The sequence below is a fragment of the Miniopterus schreibersii genome, assembly GCF_964146895.1.
Source record: "Miniopterus schreibersii genome assembly, chromosome: 22".
In the NCBI taxonomy this organism is placed as follows: Eukaryota; Metazoa; Chordata; class Mammalia; order Chiroptera; family Miniopteridae; genus Miniopterus; species Miniopterus schreibersii.
Window position 1 is genome coordinate 15,836,832 of NC_138124.1, and position 23,399 is coordinate 15,860,230.

General features: G+C 56.4%; 1 protein-coding gene and 1 long non-coding RNA gene across 2 annotated transcripts; one reads left to right on the plus strand and one right to left on the minus strand.

Moving 5' to 3' along the window:
• Positions 1-298: 298 nt before the first annotated feature.
• On the minus strand, positions 299-6,813 carry LOC308550467. Its single transcript, XR_013997901.1, has 3 exons — positions 6,575-6,813; positions 2,414-5,906; positions 299-2,308 (listed from the first exon to the last, which is right to left on the minus strand). It is a non-coding gene; the product is annotated as an uncharacterized lncRNA (long non-coding RNA).
• A 1,368-nt stretch (positions 6,814-8,181) lies between these two features.
• MEX3B (mex-3 RNA binding family member B) lies at positions 8,182-11,758 on the plus strand. Its single transcript, XM_081124321.1, has 2 exons — positions 8,182-8,831; positions 9,664-11,758. The coding sequence occupies exons 1-2, from the start codon at positions 8,561-8,563 to the stop codon at positions 11,109-11,111; spliced, it is 1,719 nt and encodes a 572-aa protein (XP_080980447.1). The 5' UTR covers positions 8,182-8,560; the 3' UTR covers positions 11,112-11,758.
• The last annotated feature ends 11,641 nt before the right edge of the window (positions 11,759-23,399 follow it).

Here is a 23,399-nt window from a genome sequence, read left to right on the forward strand (position 1 = left end):
AGCCGCACCCGGGCCTGTGCCCTGATCGGGAATCGAGCCATGTCTCCATTTGTATATGATAATATTGTTAAAGTCAGAAAAGCAAAACCTTTTTTGGTAAAAGTTAACAGGTCAGGAAATCTGCCTTGTTCTGCCTCCACTAACTGCAGGCCAGGCCGAAGAGCCGAGCGTCCCTCCCGAGCAAACGTTCAGAAGGAACAAGCACTTACTTTTTGAAAGTAAACTGTATTTTATTTTATTTTTATTTTTTTGTAAACTGTGTTTAAAAAGCTCCAGGGGGCTGTGCGCTCTGAAGGAGCAATGGGGTGAGTGGAGCCCTAATGAGGGGACTCCCGCTTTGGGCTTTGAAGAAACTCGTTCCCTCTGGGGTCTCTCCCATGACTGTGAAGTGAACAGATAGCCTCTGTTTGGAGAGGCCCTTAACCAGGGCTGCCCGTCAGTTATCTCCTGGGGCGCTGTAGCCCCAAAACGGGGGCCTAGACCCCCACCCAGCCTCTCTGAAGCAGGTGGAAGAGTCGGGATGGGTGTGTGGGCAGAAAAGCTCCCAGGGCTCCGCTGCCAGCTTCCAGTTAAGAAGCGGGGCTAATGGGTCTTGTTTAAAAGCTTGAGAGTTTTTACATTCAGCAGAATCCATCGCTTTTAAAACCATGGGCCACCGTTGGGGTAACCAGCCAATTACGGCGCACAGTGGGACTCTTCCCCCTGGAAAGAGAGAGAGGATGGGAAGTGGTGACTGAAGGACGCAGGGATGTGGGCTTTTCTTGGCACTGAGAGGTCCTGGGGGGGTGGAAGGGGGGGACTGCAGGGCGGTGGCCAGTGACAATACTCAGCTAACCAGCCTTTTAATGAACTGGACATGGGGGGCAGGGGGAGAGAACACACCTAGATCAATACCTGGGGAGAAAGTGATAAAGCAAATACGATCAACGGCAAGAGGTAAAGAATATAGGAGCGTTCTTTGTACTGTTCTTGCTTTTGCAACTTTTCTGTACGTTTAAAATGACGTCCAAACAAAAAGTTAAAAAAGAAAAAGCTGACCTTGGAAGAAAGGAACACCCCGAGAGGGCGTCGTGTTTTTCTTTAAACCCCAGCGAGCAGGGCCGGGAGGCTGGCGACTCCCCAGGACGGCTGAGTGAGAGTTCCTTCCGACGGCCTTGCAGCGGCCGGCGTTCGCTCCCTGTCGACGTGCCCTGAATCTGCTCACAGCTCAGCTGGCCCTCTGAGGCGGTTGGGTTTCCTTGCAGATGTGCCGCCTGGGAGGACAGCGGTGTCAGGAGCCCGGTGCAGATGCGGTTCCCCCGGGAACAGGGGCCTGCAGTTGGAAAGCGCCCTCCCTCCCCCGGGTCGCAGGCCGTGCGGACAGAGGCATCTGTGTGCCTGCAGACTCGCCCGCTGCGAGTGGGGACAGTTACGGCTGTCGGGGGCCCTCACATCTGACTGCATTCACCACGGCCACGCTGTGCACCGGCCCAGGACACCTCCTCGCCCCCGGCCCGCGACTCGGCATGACACTGCGAGAAACCGCCATCACCGTCACCCATAGCCATGGCCTGGGCACCCGCAGGGGACACTGAGGCGGCACCCACCCCAGGGCGGCATTCCACTTCCCACGGGCGCCCTGCAAGCCTGGAAAGGGGGAAGTGCTGGAAAACCCGTGTTTGTTACAAAGCTGGAATGTCCAGTCCAGGGCTGGCTAGGAGGAGGGGAAGGAAGATAAGCTGCTTCTGCCTCGTGGGGAGCGGTTCCCTGATCAGCCCGTAAGTGTGGCAGCGACTTAACTGTTCCTTCCCAAGGTGAATGCCGTGGGGACTTAGTCCGTACGGGAAACCCCGAAAACTGTCAGTGGAAAGATGCAAGACCAGCAGGCATGAGAAATCCCAGTGGCCGATGGGAGTGGCCGAGCGGGTTTTCCTGCTAGGATCCTGCCCCTCAGTGCAAAGCTCCTGGGCCGCCTCTGCTTATGTCCGTATAGCGGAAAACAGGGACAGCTGACTCGAAGTTTCGTTACACTAGCTGTGGCTGCACAGAGCGGGGCCAGCACCTCTGCTTTGTCTCGCACGTGACGCAGGGACGTTTGGAGGGAAAGCGGGTCTCCTCTGAGAGCCTGGAGACCCCCTCCCGCCCAGCCTTCTGCGTGTCCATAATTTGGCATCACCCTGGCTGGTTTGGCTCAGTGGTTAGAGCACTGGCCTGCAGACTGAAGGGTCTCGGGTTCGATTCCGGTGAAGGGCACTTCCCTCTGTTGCAGGTTCGGTCCCCAGCCCTGTCAGTGTGTCTCTCTCACATCGATGTTTCTCTCTGTCTCTCTCTGAGAAAAGCAATAGTAAAAATATCCCCAGGTGAGGATTTTTAAAAGTTATAATAAATATTTAAAAAAAGAATTTGGTATCAGGGGCTCTAGTAAAAGGCCCACCTTCTATATCTGGACAGTTGGCTTTGGAACAACTGCAGGAACGTGTGCCTCTGAAGTTTGGGGTAACGCTCTACTCAGGTAGCAGAGTCTGTCTAAGGCAGTCACCTTATATGATCGCAGGAAGCATGCCCAGTCCTGGGGAGCTCTGCGGACACGCATCCACGGTGTGCACCCACGTCAGAGGTTTGTGAAGATACGCGAGGCCCCCCTGGCTTTAAGAAAAAACAGGTTTGCATTCCTCCCCTTCTCAGCAGGAAACCGTAAATCAGAGGCAGCCAGCAGACCAACAGACGCTTATCAGTCAGTGCACTTGTTCCGGTTGTAATTACGGGCTTATTTGTGTGTGATCGACGCTGGCCTCATTAGACTGTAAACTCCCTGTCAGCATTTGCCTTGATTGCCTCGAACCCCGGGGCCCCCTCTCAATATCTGTGTAGCCGAGGAGGGGAAGAGAGGGAGGGAGAGAGAAACAGTGATGAGAGAGAGTCGCTGATCGGCTGCCTCCTGCTCGCCCCCTCCTGGGGGTCGAGCCCACAACCCGGGCATGCGCCCTGACCCGGAATCGAACCGCCATCTCCTGGATCCTCGGTCGATGCTTAATTGCTGAGCCCACCAGCCGGGGCCCCATCCTTTAGAGGCTCCCACTCTTGCTGTCCTCTGGCTGAGCCCCTTCCCCGAGTATGAAGTCACAGCAGGACTTACCTACCCAGAAGGCCCAGTGCACTCAGTGTCCGTGTGGACCTCTCCCCCTGGTCGTCCATCGTGGTCTCCCACCCCAAATGTGTGCACCTCTGGGTGCAGTGACTGTTTACAGGAGGCGGGGTGTGGGTGGAGCTGGGTGCCTACGAACATGTGCTTGAGCCCCCCTTGCATGAGATGGAGCCTGGAGGGAATCATGGGTCGTGGCCAAGGCCACCTCTCCCTGTATGACCTCAGGGTCCCGGGCAGAGCCCCGAGGAGGCTGAGTCTCCCAAATCCTAACCTTGGCCTTCCAGGTCATTATGAAGGTCTGCTCGTCCAGGCAGGAGGTTAGGTCATAGTTTATCCAACTGTCGGTCACTTGATTTACGACTTTGAAATATTTAGATACATGGATGTGACCAGATGTTAGGGACACGTGTGTGTGTGTGTATCATGCTAAAAGTCAAGTAGTCTAATAAGAGGGAGACGTGTTTTGTTAAGTCCTTTGACCATTCTTGTCAGGTTATTGTGTTCTGTTTGCTGTTGAGTTGTAGAATTTCCTTATATACCTTGGATATTAATTTGTTATCAGAAATACGGCTTTTGAGTATCTGCTTCCACTGGGTGGGCTGCCTTTTCATTCTCTTGATGGTTTCTTTCGGTTTTACGGAGTCCCACCTGTTAGTCTGTGCTGTTGGTGTCATATCCATGATTTCTCTGCCAAGATCAGAATAAAAAAAATTTTTTAAAGGGCAAATGACTTGAATAGACACGTCTCCAAAGAAGGAGTAGCAAATGGCCAAGAGACATAGGAAAAGGTGCTCAGCGTCCCTAATCACTGGGTATATGCAAATCAAAACCGCAGTGAGGCATCGCCGCATACCCCTTGGGATGGCCGTCATAAGACAAAACAGAGCAAGCGCTGGAGGTGTGTGGAGAAATTGTGTGGAACTGTCAACAGGCGCGGCTGCTACAGAAAATAGTATGGAGTTTCCTCAAAAAAATGGAACTACTATATGACCCAGCAGTTCCGAAACTGAAATCACGGTCACGAAGAGATACCTGCACTCTCGTGTTCTTTTGCCCACAGGCAGACGAATGGGTAGAGAAAATGTGGAATATATACAAAATGGAATATTACTTGGCCTTGAAAAAGGAGATCCTGCCATTTGTGACAACATGGATGCGCCTGGAGGGCATTATGCTGTGTAAAGCAAGTCAGAGAAGAACAACTACTGCACGATTCCACTCCTATGAGGCATCTAAAATAGTCCAACTCACAGAGGCAGAGAATGGAATGGCGGTTATCAGGGACTGCGGGGAGGGGGGAAATGGGGAGTTGTTCAGTTGGTATAAAGTTGCAGTTACACAAAATGAATACGTTCTAGATTTCTGCTATGCATATAACACTATTAACAATACCGTATTGTGCCCTTAAAAACTTAGTGAGTCCGGCCAGCGTGGCTCTGTGGTTGAGGGCCGACCAGGAGGTCACGGTTCGATTCCCGGTCAGGGCACGTGCCTGGGTTTCCGGCTGGATCCCCAGTAGGGGGCCTGCAGGGGGCAGCTGATCAATAACTCTCATCATTGATGTTTCTCTCTCCCCCTCTCCCGTCCTCTCTCTGGTATCAATAAAATCGTATTAAAAACAAAGACAAAAGAAACAACGAGCATCAAATTCCTACTGAGACCATGCACGTAGGCACTGGTCTCAATGAAATCTTCCAGCTCGTTCTTTGAAAGCACAACTCAGACACCCGCCTCTGGGAAATCTTCCCAGGACCCTGCTATCTGGGCTCTTGCCTCTGCTGTGCACCTGGGTTGGGACCCCCCCCACTTCATTTCTGCATCCATCCCACTTTCCTCTGTGCCTGTGATGATGCTGAAGGAGATGACTGAAAGTTCTCTTGTTTTTCATGAGAATGTGTTTCTTTTCCCAGCTACTTAATTGGCAAAAATAAGCAAGATGTGTGCAGAACAGCTCGAGGGAGGCCCCTGGAAGCCAGTGCGAGGCGGTCTCGTTAATCTTGGTTATTGTTGCGTTGACTTTATCTTTTCTTATTTTATGGCAACCGAAGTGCTCAATTACCAGACCACACTCTGCAAGCTTCTCTCGTGCTAATAAAAAATAAATAAATATGGCCATATTGGGGACGTCCTTGGGGAACATGTCCTGTATCAGGAAAAGTAGTTAAGCGCCGGGGTCTTAAAGGAGCCTGGGAAAGTCAAACCAGAAACTATGGGGTCGGGTGTATTATCTATTTAAAAACAGAACCGGGCTTTGCAAGCTTGGTGACGCCCTGGCTTATTAAACCCACGAATTGAGGACTGAAGTCCCCAGGTCGTCACTTTTGTGATAGCATTTGTGTGTGTGTCCGTACTGGACACCAGAAGACAAGGAGTGACCTTGGGGGCAACGCACTAATGTACTCACATTCTCGTAGGGCGGGAACCAGGGCGGGAACCAGGTCTGTCCCCGAGTCACAGCTCTCACCCTCCTAGCCTCTCGGGAGCCTGCAGGAAATCCGCTGATATGCGGGTGGCTTGGACCGAAGCCTCCTGGCCTGTGGAGGGTGACCTGGGCTACAGGACCATGTCATGGGCATGTCAGCATCAGGATCAGCTTCCTGTGAATTCCTGTGGTCAGGGTTTTAGCTTCTCCTTCATTCCGGCTCAGGCGTGTGATTTCACTGCACGTTTGCAGTTCCCTGCCTCTAGGATCTAGCAGGAAGGAAGGAAAGACATCAAGCATGTCGCTTCCCCAAATGCCTGGGACTCCCGGGACCCCGCAGCCTCCTGTCCTCTGAAGAATCTGAGTTAAGGCATCTGAAATGTTAGCACTGCAGGGAGGAGGGCAAGGCCGCATGGCAGGCCTGTTCCCTGGACACAGCAACCTGGGGGCGGGGGGCGCATTCACTAAGGAACAACTGTACATCATGTTATCTGAGGAAAGAGACCTCGGCCCAGTCAGGCGGCTATTAAATTCCTAGAAACGGGCCAGGAAAGTAGCCCGCTGGGTCGGCGAGATGCAGATGCCGAGGCCTCCGGGGAGCTTCTCCCGTCTGCCTTGGTGCGCTCAGCCCCGCCCGAGCGAGGGGGAGAGGGGCTCAAAGCTGGGCTCCCCCGTGGCCTTCCCCAACGGGGACCCCTTACTGGGAGCCCTCCACCCCGCGGGATCCTTGAGGGCACCCCTCCCTTCTCAAATTAGTGGGGACTCGGGTCCATAAGCCAGGTAAAAAATACGAAAATTCTCTCCTGGAGATCCAGGGCGTGGGTCTCCCTGCGGGAGGGCTCAGGACCCCCTCCCACCCGCATCAAGCATTCCCTTGGAAGGAAAACAGCGGGCTCCTGAAGGTGACATAAACATCCTGAGGAAGCTGCCACTGCAAGTGGCTTTTCAGCTGCATGTCCCTAAGGGGACAGTCAGCACCCCTTTCCCCAGACAGCTCCAGGTGAGCGAGCGGGGAAGGAAGGGCACACCTTCGTGTTCTCAAAAGTAAGGGCGCTGGCGACCAAACGTGCTCTCATCCACTGTCACTGGTCATTCTCGGTGGGGCCGGTACGACTTCCCCCGGGACGCCCGTGCGCTCGCCCTTCCAGCGGTCCCGGGGCGCACTCGGGGGGCCGCAGCCCCCCAGCCCCGCGGTCGCCCCCCGCACCGCGCGGTCCCCAGGGGAAGCCCGTCCGCGGCAGCGGCCACATGGCTTCATTGTCTGCGGCGCGCGTCTGGCAAACCGTGCGCAGGGGGCGCAGCGAGCCCGGCGGCGCCAGAACAAAGAAGCGGAGCGCGCGCGGGCTCGAGGGGGCATCGCCCGGCCGGCGCGGAGGGAGACGGAACGGAGAGGCCCGAGCGCGCGGCGCGGCAGCGTCCCCGCCCCGGCCCGCCCCGCCAAGCCGCCTTTCTTCTCGCTCGGTGTAGAAGCGGGGCCGGGGCGCCCGGGAGGGGGCGCAGCTAGCGGTCCCGGGCGGCTCACCCCGTCGCACCCTCTCTCCGCCGCCCCCACCCGAGCAGCGCACAAAGAGCGGCGCCCCGCGAGCGCACACCTCCCGCCGGGCGGGGCCGCGGGGGGCCGCCGCGCGCGCCTTAAAGGACCCGCCGCTCCTCGCGGGCTCTGCGCATGCCCGGCCGTGGGGCGGGGAGGGACCGGAGCCGGCGCGCGCCCCGCGTCGCCCTCTGGCGCTTCGGCCTGCGTTCCCGCGGCGGCGGCGCTCGCGCGCGTCCCGGCGCACGCGGGGCCCGGGTCGGCGCAGGACCCCAGCATGGTACGTCCCAGAGGTGGCTGTGGGCTGCGCCGCCCGGGCCCGCGCTGCAGCCGGACCCCGGCTTTCTGAGCCGCAGTTTCAGGGCCAGTTTATACGAAGTGCTGTCCCAGGGGACGAAACTGCGGGCGGACGCGCGCGCGCCCGCGCGAGGGGGGATGCGGCCGGGCGGATGCCTTTGTGTCTCGTGCGCTCTCGCGCAGGTGGGCTGCCCGCGCCGGGAGCCCCTCGGCCGGTGCGCGCCGGGACCTCGAGTCCCCGCTTTCCGTGTCCGTGGGCGCGGGCCGCCGTTTGGGGCACACGATAGACCCTTCTTGCAGTTGCGCCTTCGGTTCTAAGGGGTGGTTTATTTGGAGGCCCTAACGGGACTTTCTAAGGACCGCTGTCGGAGCCGGGCCGCTGCCAGCGGAGTTGGACGCGTCGTCTTGTCTCGGTCAGGCGAGAGAGGAGAGCCGGGGACGGCGACTGTCCCGGGCGCACAGGCACAGGCGAGCGTCCCGAGGCTGCGGGTCCCCGCATTAGACAACAAAGAGAGGCGTTAGCAGCGGCAGGGGCGGGGCGCGGCCGGGCGGAGGACGCGCGGGCTGCGGCGGGCAGGGGCTGGGGGCGCTCGCGCTCCGCTCGCGCTGCCCGCGGCCTCCGCCCGCCCCCTGCCCGGCGCGCGCCAATCGCCTCCCCCAGCGATAGTGTCAGTAGCATTGTAGTGTCAGCTCCCGCCGGTGACGTTGCGCCTCCCTCGTCCCCCGCCGGAGCCGTCTGGCTGCAGAGGCTCAGTCAAGAGGCGGGGAACCGAGAAGGGAAAAGCGCTGAGTGAGGGCGGGCGGGCGGGAGGAGTGGAGGAGCCGGGGAGGGGCTCCTTAAAGAAACGCTGCTGTCGCTCGCCCGCTCGCTTCTCTCTCGGCATTGTGGCCAGCCAGCCGGGCACTGGGGGTGGGGGGGGACGCGCGGCCGCCACTCGAGCTCTGCCCCCACCCCACCCGCCAGCAGACCTGGGGTGGGGACCCAGGCGGGGGCTCCCGCAGCCACCGGCCCGGCGCGGACCGCACGGAGCGACCCACTCTTTTCCGGCGCCGAGAAAGGAGCCGCGGAGCCCTCTGCAGCCGGCCGGCCGGCCTCCCCACCCCTGACCGCCCGCTTCCCGGCTGCCTTTGTGGCCGCAGCTTCTGAGCCGAGGGCCGGCGGGGGCGCGGCGCGCACGGCCCAGCGATGCCCAGCTCGCTGTTTGCAGACCTGGAGCGCAACGGCAGCGGCGGGGGAGGCGGCGGCGGCGGGGGCGGCGGCACCGGCGGCGGGGGAGAGACCCTGGATGACCAAAGAGCCCTGCAGCTCGCGCTGGACCAGCTCTCCCTCCTGGGGCTGGACAGTGACGAGGGCGCCTCTCTGTACGACAGCGAGCCGCGCAAGAAGAGCGTGAACATGACCGAGTGCGTGCCGGTGCCCAGCTCGGAGCATGTCGCCGAGATCGTGGGGCGGCAAGGTGGGTCCCGCGAGGATGGGGGAGTTGGAAGGGCTGCCTCGCGGGGAGGGCGCGCGAGGGAGTCGGGACCCGCGGAGCTGGGGAGCCTTGGGGAGGGAGGGAGGGAGGACGAGCCGCGCGAAGGGCCGGCTCCCCAGACAAAGAAAGTGCAGGCAGGCTGTCTCCCAGACCCACGCCGCGGCCACGGCGGGATGCGCTGCTCCTGCCCAACCCACTGCCGTCTCCCCCGGCGCCCCCCACCCAGCCTGCCCCCCGGGAAACGGAATTTAAATAGAAGATGCTTGGGGGAGGGGGGCTTCGCTCGGTCCACTGGGAGCGGGGGGAAGGAGTGAGCATGGGATGGAGGATTCTGGATTTCTGCAAAGCATAATGGAGCCCAGAGGAGGAACAATGGGTCCCGGGACTGCCCCCCTCTCCCGGCGGTCCCCCAGCGCGGGGCGGGAGGGGGGCACCGCAGCTCCGGCTGCCTTCCCAGAACCCCTTCGTCGCGTCTTCAGGGCGGACGGCGCGCCCCGCTGGATCCCAGAGGCGTCTCCCCCGAGCTGACTTTTTTTCTGGGATCCTGGGGTTTGGCTCTGGAGGACTGCAGTCGCTGGGGAAGGGCTGGGCAGCCAATGGGGCCGTTCCTCGAGCGCTCGGCGGGTGGAACCCGCTCCCCAGCCCGGGGTCAGGCTGGGAGCCGCCCCCTTTTCTGCCCCGAGCGTCCTGCGGTGCCGCCGTCCCGGGCACCGGCGGTCCCCAGTCTCCTCGCTGATCCCGGGGGTAATGGGCGTGTCTCTCTCTCTCCCACCCCCTCCCTCCCTCCCTCCCTCCCCTGCACCCCGGCTCCCAGGCTGTAAAATCAAAGCGCTGCGGGCGAAGACCAACACTTACATCAAGACCCCGGTTCGCGGGGAGGAGCCTGTCTTTGTTGTGACGGGCAGGAAGGAAGATGTGGCCATGGCTCGCAGGGAGATCATCTCCGCCGCCGAGCACTTCTCCATGATCCGCGCGTCTCGGAACAAGAACTCGGCGCTCAACGGGGCCGTGCCGGGGCCACCCAACCTGCCGGGACAGACCACCATCCAGGTGCGGGTGCCCTACCGCGTGGTGGGGCTGGTGGTGGGGCCCAAGGGCGCCACGATCAAGCGCATCCAGCAGCAGACGCACACCTACATCGTGACGCCCAGCCGCGACAAGGAGCCCGTGTTCGAGGTGACGGGCATGCCCGAGAACGTGGACCGGGCCCGCGAGGAGATCGAGGCGCACATCGCCCTGCGCACCGGCGGCATCATCGAGCTCACCGACGAGAACGACTTCCACGCCAACGGCACGGACGTGGGCTTTGATCTGCACCACGGGTCCGGCGGGTCCGGCCCAGGCAGCCTGTGGAGTAAGCCCACCCCCAGCATCACGCCCACCCCGGGCCGCAAGCCCTTCTCCAGCTACCGCAACGACAGCTCCAGCTCCCTGGGCAGCGCCTCCACCGACTCTTATTTCGGCGGGGGGACCGGAGGCAGCGCAGCCGCCACCCCGCGCTTGGCCGACTACAGCCCCCCCAGCCCCGCGCTCAGCTTTGCGCACAACGGAAACAACAACAATGGCAACGGATACACCTATCCTGCGGGGGAGGCGTCCGTGCCCTCCCCGGACGGCTGCCCCGAGCTGCAGCCCACCTTCGACCCGGCGCCCGCGCCCCCGCCTGGGGCGCCCCTGCTCTGGGCGCAGTTCGAGCGGTCCCCTGGCGGGGGCCCCGCGGCGCCCGGGTCTTCCTCCAGCTCGTCCTCCGCGTCGTCTTCGGCTTCGTCGTCTTCCGTGGTCTTCCCCGGGGGCGGCGCCGGCGCGCCCTCCAACGCCAACCTGGGACTGCTGGTGCACCGCCGGCTGCACCCGGGCACCAGCTGCCCACGCTTGTCCCCGCCCTTGCACATGGCCCCCGGGGCGGGCGAGCACCACCTGGCCCGCCGGGTGCGCAGCGATCCGGGCGGAGGGGGCCTGGCCTACGCGGCCTATGCCAACGGGCTGGGGGCGCAGCTGCCCGGCCTGCAGCCGTCGGACACGTCGGGCTCCTCGTCGTCCTCCAGCTCGTCCTCCAGCAGCTCGTCCTCCTCCTCGGGGCTGCGGCGCAAGGGCAGCCGCGACTGCTCCGTGTGCTTCGAGAGCGAAGTGATCGCCGCGCTGGTGCCCTGCGGCCACAACCTCTTCTGCATGGAGTGCGCCAACCGCATCTGCGAGAAGAGCGAGCCCGAGTGCCCGGTGTGCCACACCGCGGTCACCCAGGCCATCCGCATCTTTTCCTGAGCGCGGCGTGCGCCCGTGCGCCCCGTGCGCGCGCGCGCACGCGGGGGGCAGGGGACCCTCCTCTCCATCCCCGGGGCCCGGCCTCCTCCGCCCACCCGCCCGCACCCTGAGATCCGAGAGGAGCCTGGAAAGCTGTAGTAGCCGCTCCGTTTTAAATTTTTTACATTTTGAAACAAAAGGAACGTGCCAGGAGATGCGCCTGGAGAGCGCGGTCGCCCGGGAAACCTCGGAACCACCTGAAATGCATGCTCTATACATAATAGGAACGGCGACCTTTCGAGTCGTGATAGTTTTTACACTGTACCTGATAGGAAGCTTCCGAGAGAAGATATAAGCCCCACGAGTTGCCCATTTTCTTAAAGTTAGGAGGGGAAAAAATTCAAAAAAAAATAAAAATAATAAAAGGACAGTCATTATTACGAAGATGATGGTAGTGCTGTGGGACGTGTGGCCTGTTTTCGTGTGTCCCCCCCCCTTTGTGGCTGGGTCCCTACGACGCTTGCTGGAGACGCCCCTGGAGCCTCCCTGAGAGCCCCCCGAGGGGCCCGGAGTCCCTGCGCAGCCAGGACACTGCAGCTTTATTGAAGTTAAAGAAACTGTAACATATCTCTTATATATTAAAAAGAAAAAAAACCAACACAAAAAAACGTTTAAAAGTTTTAAAGAGAAATCGCATTAATACAGATCGAAGTATTTTATTCTTTTTTTGACTTGAAAAATTATATTTCATATTGCAAAGATGTTTACAAGTATTTTAATTTAAGTTCAGTGAACTTTTTTGTAGCTGGGTTAAAATCTTTTTTATTTTAGTATGGCCTTAGGGCAAAGAACACTGTATTATTTTAATAATCACACAATTGTGACGGAATTACAAACCATTAAAATGTGTAATGTTTTTGAGCAGTATTCTGTTGGGATGGAGATTTTTATAGGTTCAGACAAATCTTCTAGATCTTGCTTCACCCAGCATATTTTCTATTCAGTGATATAAAGCATATTTTATTCTATATTATTACAAGAAAAAAAAAACGGAAATGTATAAACATGTCAAAAGGGACCGTCGATGCTTTCTAACATTTGTATAAATAGAATTCAGTGCAAGTTACGAAAATTCTGTTGCACCACTATAGTTTTAGTATTTCTATTTTAATACATTTGTTTACCACTTGTTTATGTATATGTAGGTGATGTTACTTGAGCTTAAATGTACTTTACTGAGCAAAGTTTAAAAAAAAAACAAAGTATATTTTATTTTATGATAAAGGGCCTTTAACCTCATGGTCAAATACTAATATTATATTTGCTGAGACAAGATTTGAAATTGTATCAAGAGTTTTATTTTTCTGACATTTAAAGTTCTACATAATAAAGGTAAAACTTAAGTAATGGTGCTACTTCATTTTTTAAGTATTTCTATATAAATAAAATATTGAAGAAAACCTGTATTGTGTGGTGACTTGGTTTTTGTTGTTTTTTTAAGCCTCTTGGTGTCCCCGTGTTGAAGGGACTCTTGTGTGACAAGTTAGATACTTCCAGGCCTATTATATCAGTAATCTTATCAATAGTTTGGACTTTTTAGGAGGCCAGAGTTGTGTTAGGTTGGATGTATAAGCCATGGGTGACAGTAGTGTTTTAAAAAATTGCAAGTTACTCTTCTTCCATGAGTCAGAGTGGGCACAGTGCCTAGGGCCCGTGATACTTTTAGGGGCCCAGGAAAATGTTTTAATTAAACAAACCAAAAAAATTAAATGGAAAAAAACACACCCTCAAATGAAATTAAAACATTCACAGGCAATGTTTTAATCTTCAGGCCTACACAAACCTATTAAAATTTACCTAAAACATTAAGAAGATAAAAGTATTTAAAGTTATATCAAGAAAATATTTCAATCTTATTATTCTGGAGGAAGGAGCCCGGGATCCAGGAAAGTCCTGCCCAGCCTGGGCCCCCCTAAGCGTGCAGGGGCCTAAGGGCTGTCTGTGTGTGTTGTGAGTTTCCACTTAGGGTCACTTCCTTGGGGAAGGGCTATAGGGATGCCAGTTTCTGCTTCCGGACTTTTTAGCTGGATTTGAACCTGGACTTAATAGGCTTCTGCTGCTGGGGTTTGCTAATTGGTGTCGACAGGCCGAAGGTGTTAACTGTTTGTTGTTTGAGAGGAGTTTCTGTTTGCTCTTGGCGGGCTGTACCTGCGCCCTGGCTGTCTCCGGGGCTGTGGGGCTTCGTCCAGGGGTGTGGAGCCACACGCCTTCGCTTGGCCTGAACGCTTGCCTTTTGAGAGTAGCACTTAGGAGTGACCAGACCGCAGAGTTCCCAGCGAGCTTCCTGGCTGACCTGCCCCTGGAGAGCATCTGCCCAGCGTGGGGCAGGTTTTCACTAATCTGTGCTGGCTGGTGGGGCGTGTGTGTGACATTTAGCAGGTGAGTCCACAGAAGGACCTGTAATATGTATTCGTGGTTCCTGCCCCCCCCCCTTTGTTTTGTTATTGGTCTTGGACATTAGTCTCTGCCCATTCGCCGCAGCTTCTGACTTGCTTGCTTTACGTGGTGTGTGAAGGCAGGACACCGGCGTCCCCGGTGAAAGGAGTGGCCTTGCTTGGGAAACTTCTGGCACCCTCTTCAACCCTGGGAAGTTCCCAGGCCGTGTTTCCCCCCCTTCCTCTCCTCCCTCAAGGACGGGAGGTTAGCTGAGGCCTGGCAAGGGCCCGTGTTCCAGTCCCTTTCCCCTTTCCCTTCCACCTGTCCCCCCGAAATGCCTAGAACAGAACCAGGACTCTCTCTACACTTCCCCCTTTGGTGATGTAACTCTGCCTTAGCAGAACGATTACAGAGGAGGCAATGAAACGTCAAAAGCCTGGATGGGCCCTGGCCGGTGTTGCTCAGTGGTTAGAGAGTCAGCCCTCGGACTGAAGGGTGTCGGGTTCGATTCCGGCCCAGGGCAGATACCTCGGTTGCAGGCTCGATGCCCGGCCCCGGTCGGGGCATGTGCGGGAGGCAACCAATCGATGTGTGTGTCACATCAACGTTTCTCTCTCTCTCTCTCCCACTCTCTCTGAAAAAGCAACGGAAAAAAGTATCCTTGGCTGAGAGTTTAAAAAAAACCACAGCACACCAGAATTGGTTGCGTTTCTCATGGGGGGGACTTTTCACGGTCCATATGCTGCTTTGGAAAATGAAAAAAGATCAGATCTCGAGGCTGCTGACAAACCCTCGGATGGCCTCTATTTTGGCTTCGTTAAGAGACAAGTTTCCTTTGTTGACATGCAGTTTGGGGACATATTATTAATAAAACAACGTTTCTTAGGAGAGCGCTTTCCATCCCTGGTTTCCCCTGCAGGGCCCAGGCCTTTGTCGCCGGCAGAGGATGTGGACACCTGCTTGTGGTATTAGGTGGCATTTGCTTTTTATTTTATTTTTTTATAATACATTTTTACTGATTCCAGAGAGAGGAAGGGAGAGGGAGAGAGAGAGAAACATCAATGATGAGAGTCATGGATCGGCTGCCTCCTGCACGCTCCCTATTGGGGACCGAGCCTATTCCCCGGGCATGTGCCCTGACCGGGAATCGAACCAGCAGTCTCTTGGTGCACAGGGCGATGCTCCACCAACTGAGCCACACCGGCTGGGTTAACGTCTGCTTTCTTTCCCCTTCCTGATACGTATCCCCACTTCCTGCCACTACCTTGTGGCCCCAACACACCAAACGCACGCCGGAGGCCTCCACAACCACACACACACACACTCACTCACTCTCCTTCCCTTCGAGTTAGTTCCCTGGGGGCTTATTTTTGGCCGAGGAATTGACTTCCAACTTCAAAACGTTCAGACACAATAGATGTCAGCTATCTGACTTTCACTCCAGAGGTTAATCTGAATTCAAGAACTTTGACTCTAGAGGCGAATGTTTAGACAGAGGCAATTTCACGACTCTCGGGCCCGTAGACGACCTGCCCTAACACCGCGGAGGGGTGGGAGGTGCACCTCCCGCCCCCGTATCAGGAAATCTCATAAAAGCCTCCACAGGAAGATAAGACTCATTCTGGGTCCTTAAATGACACTTGCTGATGTAAAAGGCCTGACTTCTAAAGAGGTCCACGTTTCCTGCACTTGAACAACAAAATTACTAGGGACAATACAGATTTCTTCCGTTGAGATAAAACGATCTCATGAAGATTTAGTAAAAAAAAAAAAAAAAATTCTCTCCAAGTCCCAACCAACAGCTCCATCCAGCATCCCACAAACGAAGGTTGAAATAAAACAGGAAACTGATAAGCGCTCCACAAACACAAAGTACAGAAAGTGCCCGTAGCCGGTTTGGCTCAGTGGTTAGAGCGTCGGCCCTGGGACTGAGGGGGTCACAGGTTTGATTCCAGCCAAGGGCACCTACCTGGCTCGATCCCGGGTCCTGGCCCGGGCGCATGTGGGAGGCAACCAATCGATGTTTCTCTCTCGCATCGATGTTTCTACTCTCTCCAAAAAGCAATGGAAAAAAAATATCCTCGAGTGCGGATTTAAAAAACACACACAAACCTACGTAAAAACAATACATAAAGTATGCCACCAAATATACTAACAAGAGATATACTATTTTGCCACAAGGAATTATTATTATTAGTTTATTTGAAACCGCACACTGATTGGCTATCGCCCCAGGTACTTGGGACCCTGAACTTGAAGTCGGGGCAAGAGGGTAAGTGCCTGGGGTGGGAGTGGGATGAGGCTGGTGGGATTTCACAGGCTTCCAGGCTGGAGAGAGCCTCATGGCTGCCTCGGGATCCACCAGAACCCTTAGGGTAAGGTTTGTCAACCTCTCCGCTCTTGACGTTTGGGGACGAGGCATCTCTGTTGCGGGGGCTGCTCTGAGCACCGTGGGGTGTTTAGCGGCATCCCCGGCCTGTAGGACCCGGGTGCTGTCTCGTGACAGCCGACACTACCTCCAGACATTGCCCAGTGTTCCCCGCGGGGCAGGGTGGCCCCTGGCTGAGAGCCCGTCTTAGGTCATAAACAAGGAAGGGGATCCAGGGACCTTGAGGGGATTTCCACTAGCAGATAACGAAGGACATTCTTGGCCAGATGCTCCAAGCCAAGAAGCCCACCAAGGCCAGGAAAGCCCAGAAGGGAGCCGAGGAGGGGTCTCCCTCAAGGCCAGCACGTTGGACCTGGGGGGCATTGGAGGAGTCGTGCGGACCCCTGCGGGAGGAGGCAGTGGGCTGGGAAGCAGAGACCCTGTTTTTACCCATTGAGGACCCCTGCTCCCTGGACCAGACCTTTGAGCTTTCAGGAGGGAGCAGTCCTTGCTGTCTGTCCGTCAGGCAAAACGAACACCGGAGCCCTTGAAGATGAGACAGAGTCTAAAGTAGCAGAGCTCGTCTCCGAAACAGAAGCAAACGCCCTGGGCAGTGCCCCCGGCCAAAGGAGCTGGTCACTCCTGGTGGCTTCCGTTGCTTGGCCTGCCGCCAAGAGAGGGGAGAGGGCAACGGGAGAAACATGTCCAGTCCTGCAAGAGCAGTCGGGGGAGCAGACACAGCAGCTGCTCGGGCTGGGAAAACAGCCGGCCGGGCGGGATGCAGAACACAGGAGGCTTGGAAGGAGAGGGGGCTCCTAAGATGAGGCTGAGGAGAGGCCCTTCAGTTCTGGGAATCAGTGACTCGGGATATATATATATTTTTAATATATTTTTATTGATTTCAGAGAGAGGAAGGGAGAGGGAGGGAAACATCAGTGATGAGAGTCATTGATCGGCTGCCTCCTGCACGCCCCCTACTGGGGATCGAGGAGCCTGCACCCCGGGCCTGTGCCCTGACTGAGAATCGAACCGTGACCTCCTGGTTCATAGGTCAAGGCTCAACGTCTGAGCCACGCCACCCGGGTGGTGCAGGGATATTTTGTCATCTTTGACGCTCCCAACCAGGGGCCTCGGACTCTGCCGCCCACCCCCACTCCCGACCGCCAGCAGGACTGGCCCCAGGAGCAGGTGTTCTGGGAGGAAGCTCAGAATAGCCAACCGACCCCAGAAAAAGAAGGGTGGAACCAGGGGCCTTATCTGGAAAGTTGAGGTCAGCACTTCAGCATGAGCCCGTTACGGGGATCGGAGATTTCTGTGGGTAACGGGTGGACGGGAGAGGTTCTAGGAACATCAGCACCGTGTGTCGGGGGCGCTGGGCTCTGACCCGCCTCTCTGTAGTGTGAACCAGGCCCCGTGGAAAGCTAACCGGGCAGGAGACCTGGGTTTGCATCCTTTCATCTAACTAAGCGCCGCCACATTCCCTTTCCTCCCGGCAACCCCTCAGAGGGAGCAGAGCCTGTCTCCTGAAATCCACACAAAAACTTGGGGAGAGCCTGTGATTCATAAAGAAATCTGAGTTCTGAGTCCAAAGCTACTTGGCTTGAAAAAAGGGGATTGTTTCCATTTAAGTCCCTTCCCCACACCTCTGCGGCGGGTGGGTGGGTGGGTGGGTGGGGGACCCATGAACATTCTATTCCCTGACTGGTGCCCGGTGCACTGCACAGGGCCCTACCGACTGTTTTAGCAAAGGGATTCGGCTGGAATGGACCTAGACGCTCCTCCACTCCTCGCAGGAAAGTCCCCTGGGAGGAGGTCTTGGAGGAGAGGCTGTGTGAGTCATCCCGTCCCCACCGCCCAGCGAGGGGACTGGCGGAGAGAAGGCACCAGCATTGCTTGGGGATTGAGCTGATGAATGTGTTAATTAATTAGACGGCAAACGCCTCTCTGCACATCGGAGCCCTGCTGGGCTCCGCCGGTGGACTCTGCTGGCTTCCGGAGGCTGCGGGTCCCTCTGGCTGGACGCGTGGGGCTGGGCGGGAGGCTCCCGGAGACGGTCCTCAGCTCCTGTTCTGAGCCTCGTCTCGTCACTGATGCAGACGTGGCCCCAGAGTAGGGAGGAGCTTAAAGGCCAAGACTGACCGGGTCCAGAGGCACATGGAGGGGCTCAGTATGTCACCAAAAAGCCAAGGCACAGCTCGCCCAGCAGCAGAGGGGGGACATCCTCCCATGAGGTCATCAGCCCCTCTGTGCTCTGACGTGGTCTTCGAGACTCGAACCGTGACCTCCTGGTTCATAGGTCGATGCTCCACCACTGAGCCACGCCGGCCAGGCAGATTACCAGTGTTTTTCTGTTCTGTCCTTCGTGGCCCCTGCCACGTGGATAAAAATGACACTATCCCTGCATGAAGGGACATTCAGAACAGAAAGCTGGGCCTGCCCTTCCCTCCCCACTCACTTTCTCTCTCTCTTTCTCTAACCCAGGCCTGGAGAGGAACCCCTGCGGCATCTCCGTGGCCAGCTCTGTTCCTCACACGCCTCCCCCCTGCCTTGGCTGTTGGCTGCTTTCCTCTCCTCGCTCTCATTTCCCTTCTTTTCGCTTCTCTAAGCCACCGCCTGATTTCTTCTTTTTCTTACGTTGTTCTCACTGTCCCCGACACTCACTCTGTCACCCCGCGTTTGCCCCTTTCTGGGCTGTGCCTCCCATCTCCCCTCTGTGCGTCCTACCTGCTGCTTTTATAACTCCCGGGCCCTCTCCCGGCTTTTCCCACCTGGCGGCGCTCACCCTCCTGGGTGAAGGTCCGTCTGAAACACGGACGAGTGAAGGTGTTTCTGGAAACTTGGTTTTATCACTCACACCCTGTAGCGTGCCGGCTGCGAGGCTGATAGAGGTGGAGAAATGGCTTTTATTTATTTATTTTTAGAGCCGATTCTGGTAAGATCCTGAACAGAAATATTATCCCTGGTGTTTAAACATAAATCCCAGCCCCGGCCAGTTCTGCTCAGCGGTTAGAGTGTCGGCCCGCGGACCGAGGGGTCTTGGGTTCGATTCCAGCCAAGGGCACCTGCCTCGGTTGCAGGCTCCATCTCCGGGAGGCAGCCAATCGATGTGTCTCTCTCACATCGATGTTTTTTTCTCTCTCTCTCTCTCCCCCTTCCACCCTCTCTGAAAAGCAACACAAAACATATCCTCGGGTGCGGGTTAAAAAAATAATAATAATATACGTATAAATCCCGCCGTATAACGCTATCCCTCACAAGGAGGCACATGTTCTTTTTCTTCAGCCCCAATTTAGCTTAGAAAAATCGTATAACTATCAATAAATGTGAAACCCCATTTTGATGATCCTCTGAGGCAATTATTTCTAAATTCTGTTACACACAATAATTAGATAACAGCACCACCGTCAACGATAATCGCCAGCATCGGCTTGAAGAGGGAGGCAAATGAGACAGTCTTGTCCTCGGCTGCTCACAGCCTGTGTTAGAAATCTGGCTCCAATTAAATTTAATTACCGGAGCCTCTTAGTGTCATGCGTTTGCACAGAGGAAAATACTAAGTTTTATCCTGTTTATTTTGTAATTCAGGGAGGACAGCTCGTAAGTAAAGCAAGCCATTCCCAGTTCCTTCTTCTGCTATTAAGTAGCAAATAACTTCCAATTTCCTTTTCTCTCTCTCTTTAATCTCTCAGCTCATTCTAATTCTGGATAAAATAGCAGCTCTATCATGGATCTATGGAGCTATTCTTTATTTGACCCCACCTCCAGCCCATTTTGATTGAAAAATAAGGGGACGTCGGCCTCGGGGTAGGGGCCGGCCCGTAGGCCGCACATGCAGCTTCCCCTCCGGAGAAGGGGGTGGGTGGCGGATATCGCAGGGAAACACATCCTGGTCTGGGAAGCAGAAGGCCGGGCCACGGGATGGAAGGGGGATGCACCCCTGGAATCCCTGTTCCTGCTGGACTGCCAGCCGCTGAGAGCAGCTGAGTCATACGCTTATGACTTCACCAGGCAGCCCTGCCGTGGAGCCATAATTCAGCCAGACTTGCTCAGCTGGTGTGGCTCAGTGGTTGAGCTTGGCCCCAGGAACCAGGAGGTGGCTGGTTCGATTCCCCGTCAGGACACATGCCCGGAATGCGGGCTCCTTGATCCCCAGTAGGGGGCGTGCAGGAGGCAGCCGATCAATGTCTCTCATCATTGATGTTTCTCTCTCCCTCTCCCTTTCTCTCTCTCTAAAAACCAATAAAAACAGATTTAAAAAGAAAAGAGGCAGACTGTGTCTCCGGGAGAGGAGCTGGGACCCCTGACCAGGGCCAGACGGCAGGCTCTCCGAATGCGGGGACGGTTTGTTTCTGTCACCACCACACCCTCCATGCCCAAGTGGGCACGCAGCAGACATTCGTGGCCTGAACGTGAGGCCAATGAATTCATAATGTGAGTGCCTCTCGGCCAGCCCTTTGCAATCTGCACGGCCCTGTTTCTAGGCCTGTTGCATAATCGTCATAATGGGACATCCCTTGTTTGCTTTCTGCTGGGTCAGAGCTACTGTTTCCTGAATCTCATTTCTCCCCACCAGTCAGTGATCAGAACTTTGGAAGTCAGGGATCCCACCCAAAAGAGGAGGGGTGCTGTCCCCATCTCTCCTCCAGCGTCACCCCTCAGAATCTTGTGTTTCTTTTTTTTTTTTTTTTAAATCCTCACCTGAGGATATTTTTCCATTGCTTTCAGAGAGAGTGAAAGAGAGGGAAGGAGAGAGACAAACATTGATGTGAGAGACACATCAGTTGGTTGCCTCCTGCACTCACCCCCACTTGGCCAGGGATTGAGCCTTGCCCAGAAATCGAACCCAGGACCCTTTGGTCCGAGGGCGGACGCTCTAACCACTGAGCCAAACTGAGTAGAGCAGTATATCTTGAATTAGAACAATCTGAGATATAATTTAACAAATTAAAATAGACTTTTAATGATGTTCAAACTCCATTAACAAAACTTAAAAATTATTTTTACCCATCACGGTACTGGTAAAACTTTAATTGAAACCGATCGGCAGGTGTGTCCTGTGGGCGCCCCATAGGTGGGTCCCGAGTATGTTTCTGGTGTGTGATTTGAGGCTGCGCTACTGGACTCCAGAGAACCCACCATTCGTGGCCACCGCCGCTCTCACAGTGCAGGATTTATGAAGCTTTTCCTCGGGCTTGGGGCCGTCTTGGCTGTTTCAGAATTTTGGTGAGCAGATTGAGTGATAATTTTAGGCTTCTAAAAATCAGTCTGTGTCCCCTCAGTCACATGATGTCATAAGCAGCTGGTGTTGCCTTGGCAACTTTACAGGATAAAAGTGCTGCTTTTGGCAAAACTTCGGGTCACGTGACCCAGCTCTGTAGCTGGGGAAGACGACACGAAATTAGTACTTGCTTTTTCACCAAAACAAACCCAGATTCGCATGAAAGAAAAACAAACCCAGGACTCAGAGTCCCGTGTGAATTGATCACCCGCCTCGCCATCCTCAGAAAGCCGAGCCAGTTTCTCTTGGTATTTTCAACAGGGCTGCACACCCTGCGTGGCTTTGGATCTGTCTCCTCCTTCCCGGGTGATCCCTGCCCCCCAGGAAAGTGCATCTTTTCTTTCCTTTTTTTTTAAAAATATATTTTTATTGATTTCAGAGAGAGGAAGGGAGCGGGGGAGAGAGATGGAAACATCAATGATGAGAGAGTCATTGATCGGCCACCTCCTGCATGCCCCCTGCTGGGGATCGAGCCCAAAGCCCAGGCCTGTGCCCTGACCGGGATTCGAACCGTGATCGCCTAGGTCGATGCTCAACCGCTGAGCCACACCGGCCGGGCAAGGTGCCTCATTTCTAAGGAGTGGTGAGTGCAGGACAAGAGGAGGGACAAAGCAGATCTAGAGGAATGTCGCTGCCCCACCTCCAGCCCAGGGCTCTTTCTAGGGTCACCTGCCCTGTTGAGTTCAGTGACTGCCACTCATTTGCTCTGTGATTTAGGGAGAGTCGACCCTCCCCCTCATTGCACAGAGGAGCCCGCTGTCCAGGCAAGGACAGGGGGCTCCTGGGGAGGCTCGGCCATTGCACATGCACGTGCTCACTTCTGCTTTGCCCTTGGCTGCTTTCACCGGGTTGGGCTCGGGTCAGCTCGTCCTTAGCGCTTCCCAGGCCGTGTCCTATGTAAGAGCCCTGGCATCTTTCTGAGCCCTTAACCGCGTCCCACGGCTTTTCTGTGGCCTTGCCATCTGACCAGTGCAATTCCTGGGTCACCACCCTTCACCTCAACACTCTGTAGCTATTACTCCATCACCGTGTGGCAGTGAAAGTGGGAGGGACGGCAGGAGCCAGTCTGACGCTGCTTTTCTGGTTCACCCCTCTCCTCTCTCCACACGCACAGTTGTACCATGGTCTCTATTCCTGTCACTGAAAAACATATTTTGAGCACTAGCCAGGTTGGGTCAGCGGTTAGAGCGTGGGCTCCAGGTGCCACGTCGGCCAAGGGCGCGGACCTCGGCTGCGGGCTCAGTCCCTGGCCCCCGTCGGGGTGCGTATGCGAGGCAGCCAATCCGTGCGCATCGATGTTTCTCTCTCCCCCCCCCCACTGTCTCTGCAAAGTGATGGAAAAAATATCCTCGGTGAAGATGAACAGAAATAATAAAAAAACAAAATTTTTGGAGATACAGTCGTGTCCCGCTGGATGATGGGGATGGGCTCCGAGCGGCGCGTCCTGGAGGCCGGCACCCGTGTCCTGGAGGCCAGCACCCACGCGGGACCGCACAGCCCGCCGCAGCGGGGCACCTGCGCTGCTTTCAGCTCGGGTCCCGCCAGCGCCCGCGCCCCTGAGCGGCCGGGGCCGCACCCAGCTCGCTGCGGGCCCCCCAGGGAGAGGCCAGGCTGCCTCCCTCGTGGGAGACCCTGGCTGATTCCATTACCCGCGTGGGGCCTGTTTGTCTTTCCTCTTTCGTCGCTTTAACTCCCCACCCTTAGGGTCAGTTTTCCCAATTAAGAGCCAGTCACCCAGGCCCCAGGGAAACCCTGTGCCTGGGACGTGCGCATGCGGGCAGTTGCCTGCGCGGGACGCGTGCGTGGGTGTGTGCGTGACGCGCGTCCGTGCGTGGGGAGCGTGCGTGCGTGCGTGAAGAACGTGGGTGCGTGGGATGCGTGCATGGGTGCGTGCATGGTGCGCGTCCGTGCGTGAGGAGCGTGCGTGCGTGCGTGCGTGAAGAACGTGGGTGCGTGGGATGCGTGCATGGGTGCGTGCATGGTGCGCGTCCGTGCGTGAGGAGCGTGCGTGCGTGCGTGCGTGAAGAACGTGGGTGCGTGGGATGCGTGCATGGGTGCGTGCGTGACACGCGTCCGTGCGTGAGGAGCGTGCGTGCATGCGTGAAGAGCGTGGGTGCGTGGGATGCGTGCATGGGTGCGTGCGTGACACGCGTCCGTGCGTGAGGAGCGTGCGTGCGTGCGTGAAGAACGTGGGTGCGTGGGATGCGTGCATGGGTGCGTGCGTGAC

What these genes read in the sequence shown, in the direction of transcription:
- MEX3B (XM_081124321.1), top strand. Translation starts at nt 8,561, where the DNA reads ATGCCCAGCTCGCTGTTTGCAGACCTGGAGCGCAACGGCAGCGGCGGG. An exon ending in CGAGATCGTGGGGCGGCAAG is followed by an intron (nt 8,832 to 9,663) that starts GTGGGTCCCGCG and finishes CCCGGCTCCCAG; the next exon opens with GCTGTAAAATCAAAGCGCTG.